Consider the following 5,242-nt stretch of genomic DNA (forward strand, 5'->3'; position numbering starts at 1 on the left):
GTGCGTTTCTCACTCCTTACCGCGCGAACCAAGGTGGCTCCACTGAAGGGCGCTACCATACCACGCCTGGAGCTTTCGGCAGCGCTATTGTTGGCCGAGACTCTTCGAAATGTACGTGCAGCTTTGAGTTTGGTTGAAGCCTCATATTTCTTATGGTCGGACTCTGCGATCGTTTTATGCTGGCTGAAAAAGCAACATACCACATTGAAACCATTTCTCTCGAATCGGATCCGCAGGATCCAGGAGCTGACTTCCGCAGATAGGTTGCATCACGTCCGCTCAGCAATGAACCCTGCCGATTGTGCTAGCCGAGGCATATAACCCGCGGAGCTGATGAGCCAACCGCTTTGGTGGCATGGACCTGATGGTACAGACGCGTACCCAGGTAGCCAAGAGATCCCCCTTAGCCACGACGAATCTAAGGCGCTCTGTGCAGAGGCCCGAATAGTTTCCAGCTTTACCAGCGCACTTCTTTACCAGCCACTGGAGACTCGGAGACCAGATGGGCTGGTCATGTTGTTAGTAGAACGCTTTAGCTCGATTCAGCGATTACTGCGCACGGTAGCTATTATTTTACGTTGGTTGCAGATACGCCGACCTTTCCGTCAAGCGGTCATAGGAGCTCGGGAAATGGACGACGCCTTGGAAGTACTGATCCGTCTTGACCAACAGACGCACTTCATGGTTGAGATTAAGCAGCTGGAAGCCGTTCGGGTTTGTAATCTTCCACGCGATTGCTCTCACTAAATCCATTCCTAGATAAGAACCACATCCTGCGCGTCGGAGGGCGCAACGAAAACGCAGAGTTGGGACATGACCAGCGATTTCCATTGATTCTTCCGAAGTCTACCCCGCTCGTTAAGCTTTTAATAAAACAAGCCCACGAGACTACGCTCCATGGAGGGGCGCAGCTAATGCTACATACCCTTCGCCGCAAGTTTTGGATTCTGCATGCGAGGCAAGCCGTCAAGAGTTTTGTTCATAAATGCGGAGTGTGTCGTCGCCATCGAGGACTGCTGTTCAAGCAGCAAATGGCTCCATTACCCGGGCAGAGAGTCAAGCCTGCACGACCATTTGCTTCGTCGGGAGTCGACTACTGTAGCCCATTTACGCTGTGAATCGGAACTAAGCGTTCTCGCACTCTCGTAAAGACGTATCTCGCAATCTTCATCTGCATGGTTACAAAAGCCGTCCATATAGAAGTGGTGGACGACTTATCGGCGCAAGCTTTCCTCGACGCCTTCACTCGCTTCGTCAGCCGTCGTTGCCCTTGCCGTGACCTATATAGCGATAATGGCACCGCGTTCGTTGGTGCTAACCGTCTCCTCTAGGAGAACTTCGTGGCGAGGCACAGCGAAAGCAATCACCGGGCATTGGCCAGCATGGACCCTCATTGGCACTTCATCACACCCGGTGCTCCGCACCAAGGTGGCCTCTGGAAGGCGGCGGTCAAGAGTGCCAAACATCATTTGGTCCGCTGCGTGGGCGCGCAGACTATGTGGTACAGTCAATTGAAGAATCTGGCTGTGCGCATCGAGGCATGCCTGAACTCGCGTCCTAACACCCCGCTGTATAACGACCCGCAGGAGAAGATTGCATTAACGCCGGGTGACTTTCTGATAGGCGCTCCACTCCTGGCGGTGCCTGAGCCGGATGTCCGCGACATCCCAACCAACCGTTTAAAGCAGTGGCAATGGGCACGGAAAGTCCACCAGGAGTTCTGGAAGCGGTGGAGTGAGGAGTACCTGACCACTCTCCAGAGGCGTAATAAGTGGCAGGAGCGAGCACCAGATATCCCAGTCAACGATATTGTGTTAGTGAAGAACGAGAACTGGCCCCCCACTCATTGGCGTATGGGTCGCGTAATGACCGTGCATCCTGGGAACGACGGAATCGTCCGCAACGTCACATTGAAGACTACCAATGGACAACTCTAACAAACACTTTTAATCCACATGACCATCTTCTTTTACTTAATATGCTATTTTTGTTAATTTTAACGATTTAAATAATGTAAAAAGTAATATCGCAGAATTTTTGCTTCCAATTTTTAGTTTTTATAAAATATTTTCTTTTATTATAAGAAACATGGCGTTAAAGGCGAAAATTTGTAATAAAAGATTGCGCGATTTTTCCTTTTTTATGTTTTTTAAATAGCGCCACAGACGAAAATTTGTAATGAAAAAATCGAGCGATTTTTTATTAGAAATTTTCATTTTTTTTAAATTTAATTAATTGGTATTGTAAAAAATAGCGGCGCAGGCGTAAATATTTCCTTTTTTAATATTGCTTATTAAAAAATACAAAGAGAATGGAAGACATACTGTTAAAGATTATCATCTGGCATCACTGATAATTGGGCATCTGTCGCAGTCAACATATATACATATGTATGTCCGGCCATTATAAAGTTGCTGGATAACGCCATTGTGCCGTATACACAAACATCTACCTATGATATTGTCAATTCTCTTTATATACTGCTACGCTAAGCTCAGGTTTGGGAGTTGTGATTTATATTTTTTTAAAAGTTGTTATGCGCACCTTGTGGTCGCCCAATAAATATTTAATTCAAGCGAATTGCGTTTTTCTGAGTGTTTAGCGAGTTCCTAAACATTTTTGGTGTCTCCTATGAGGAATGAATTCATATCTCGCGATCGGTATTGCTTCAATGAGTTAAGAAATGTCGGCATTAAATCTGCGCACTTCATCACGTACATCAATTTTGCGAATTTGGTCACAAGTGGTATCGAACGCACAAGAAGGTGAAATCGCAGGTCACGATGATTTACTCTATACCACAAAGGCCACTTTTAATAAAATCTGCATTAAATTGAAACGGAAAATGTCACAACCCGCAAAGGTTTCAAACCTGGTGTATAGTCGCGCTTCGGATATGCGTCTGGATCCGGTATCGATCCCTAGTTTCGATGGCCAACCCACAAATTGGCTTGTTTTCAAAGACATGTTCGAAACGCTCGTGCAAAATCGACATGGCTTCGATCCCACCTATAAGCTTGGTAAGCTGCGACAATACTTGAAGGCGGAGAAGGTACTCCTTATTGGTGGGTTATACACCGGCGGGCACGAAGAAGTATGGACCGAACTAAAACGACGTTACGACAATCGTCGCACCTTATCAGAGACCCACGTTCAACGGGTGCTAGATCTACCAAACCAGCCGCTGGAGTCCTGTTCGACACTAAATAACATTTTAGATTGCGTACGTAATTCGTTTCGAGCGCTAGAGGTAATGGATGTGCCCGTTAGGCATTGGGATGCTATAGCTATACCAGTAATATTGCCTAGGCTTCCTACTGTGACCCGAACTGAATGGGGAATGAGTTTAAAGACCAATGCTATTCCGAAGTTAGAAGATCTGATGAGTTTTATTGAACGACGAGCAGCTAACTTGCCAAAGTGTGTAACTGTCAGTACCCAGCCCACAGAGGGACGAGGAACACCGCAATCACTAAAAGCACATGTGTCTGCAACGTCTACTAAACTCGTCGGCTCAGTTGCATCACCAGGTCGCTGCCCATCCTGTTCAGATGTCCATCGCGTCATCAAGTGCCAAATATTTCGGAGCATGTCCGTGGAAATACGATGGGAGTTAGCAAGGAAAGCCGCGTTATGCTTTAACTGTCTTAAGGCCGGTAACAGTACTCGGGAGTGTCAATCGGGTATGTGCGCAAACTGTCAGCAGAAGCATAACAAATTGTTATGCAAAAAGCCGCAGCAAGAGGTTTCGAGACCCCAAACCACTACCTCAACTTCTGCCATTAGCCCTAATAGCGCAGCAGCCACATCCTCCACGGTTGCTCCTCGAGTGCTTCCTCGACAACAATGACAAACGTACGAGGTCCAGTCGCTTTTCCTGCAGTGCGACCTCCTCTTAGCAATGGCCAAGGTGCTTGTATGTGATTATAACGGACTTACGCGAGAATGCCGTGCACTTTGCGATAACGAGTCTCAGGTCAGCTTCATTAGTGAATCGTTATTATCGGCGCTCAATCTACCTAGAATTCCCTGTGAATATCGAGTGCAAGGCATGGATAAAAGTTCTTCAACGCGTACTAAGGACGTTGTCGAGGCTACCATGCAATCCTGTGTAGATAAGGGGTTCCGAATCAACGTTAGTAGCTATGTGAATGATTCAATTACACCGGAGACTCCTGCCGCTGCTATCGATGAAGAAGGCTACCAGCATTTACGTGATCTTCCATTAGCTGATCCAACATTTGGTCTTCCAGGGCCGGTAAATTTACTCCTTGGAGCGGACATCTGGCCGTCATCGTTATATATATTATTGTTATATATTGGAGCCCAGAACGAACCATGTGCATTGAATACGCGTTTAGGTTGGATCGTACTTGGTCCAACAGCAGCTAATACATCCGCGTCGCCACTCCTCTCATTGGTAGCGGACGTCGGCAATGACGATAACACTATACACAACTTTTACAGCGGTTCTGGGAGATCGAAGAGCCATCTATTGAAACAATGTCCGAAATAGACGTTTGTGAAGACTGTCACGCGATGTTCAGATGGTCGATGCTGTATAGAGATACCGTTCCGTCTCGATGCATCGCGCTTGGAAGGTCACACCCAGCTGCCCTGCGACAATTTTTTCAACTCGAAAGAAGACTAGAAATCGACTCAACAATGAGGGAGAATTATATTCGGTTTATACACGAGTACGAGGACCTAGGGCACATCGAGGCTGTTGATATCACCGATGAAGATCCGAGTCAATGCTTTTACATACCACATCACGCGGTTACGACTAAATTCCGTGTAGTGTTCAATGCTTCAGCAAAAATATCAACCGGTGTGTCTTTGAACGACACGCAATTTTCTGGGCCACCACTGCAAGATAATTTATTTGACATCCTTCACAGCTTCCGTCGCTATGCTGTAGCCCTAACATCGAAGGTGGCAGCAGCTTCTTTGGAGAAAATCCCTGCATGAACACTTGCGCACCTTCAAAACTGTAACATACGGTATGGCAAGTGGGCCTTTCAACGCCATTCGGACATTGAAGCAATGTGCTCTTGAAAATTGGGGAGTTATCGCCGACGTCAGCCGGGGAGCCGCAGCACGAGACGGCATTCTCCAAAGCTTCTATGTCGACGACTACTTAGACAGTGTTCACACTGCAGAACTGGTTATCAATCGCGCGCGCGACGTTGGTGACATTCTCCGGCAAGGTAAATTTGAGTTAGCAAAGTGGAACTCGAAT

The 5,242-nt window shown here is 47.0% G+C and overlaps 1 protein-coding gene across 1 annotated transcript in view; it reads left to right on the forward strand.

Moving 5' to 3' along the window:
* Positions 1-2,098: 2,098 nt before the first annotated feature.
* Positions 2,099-5,242, forward strand: part of LOC118744150 — a gene marked incomplete at its 3' end in the record, with an annotated part of 5,554 nt that continues 2,410 nt past the window's right edge. Inside the window, 1 exon segment of the mRNA XM_036476930.1 lies at positions 2,099-5,242. Within this exon segment, the coding sequence (XP_036332823.1) occupies positions 2,684-3,850 (1,167 nt within the window). The 5' untranslated portion in view covers positions 2,099-2,683.

Source organism: Rhagoletis pomonella, unplaced genomic scaffold (genome assembly GCF_013731165.1).
Source record: "Rhagoletis pomonella isolate Grant_MI unplaced genomic scaffold, Rhpom_1.0 Rhpom_scaffold_00008, whole genome shotgun sequence".
NCBI lineage: Eukaryota > Metazoa > Arthropoda > Insecta > Diptera > Tephritidae > Rhagoletis > Rhagoletis pomonella.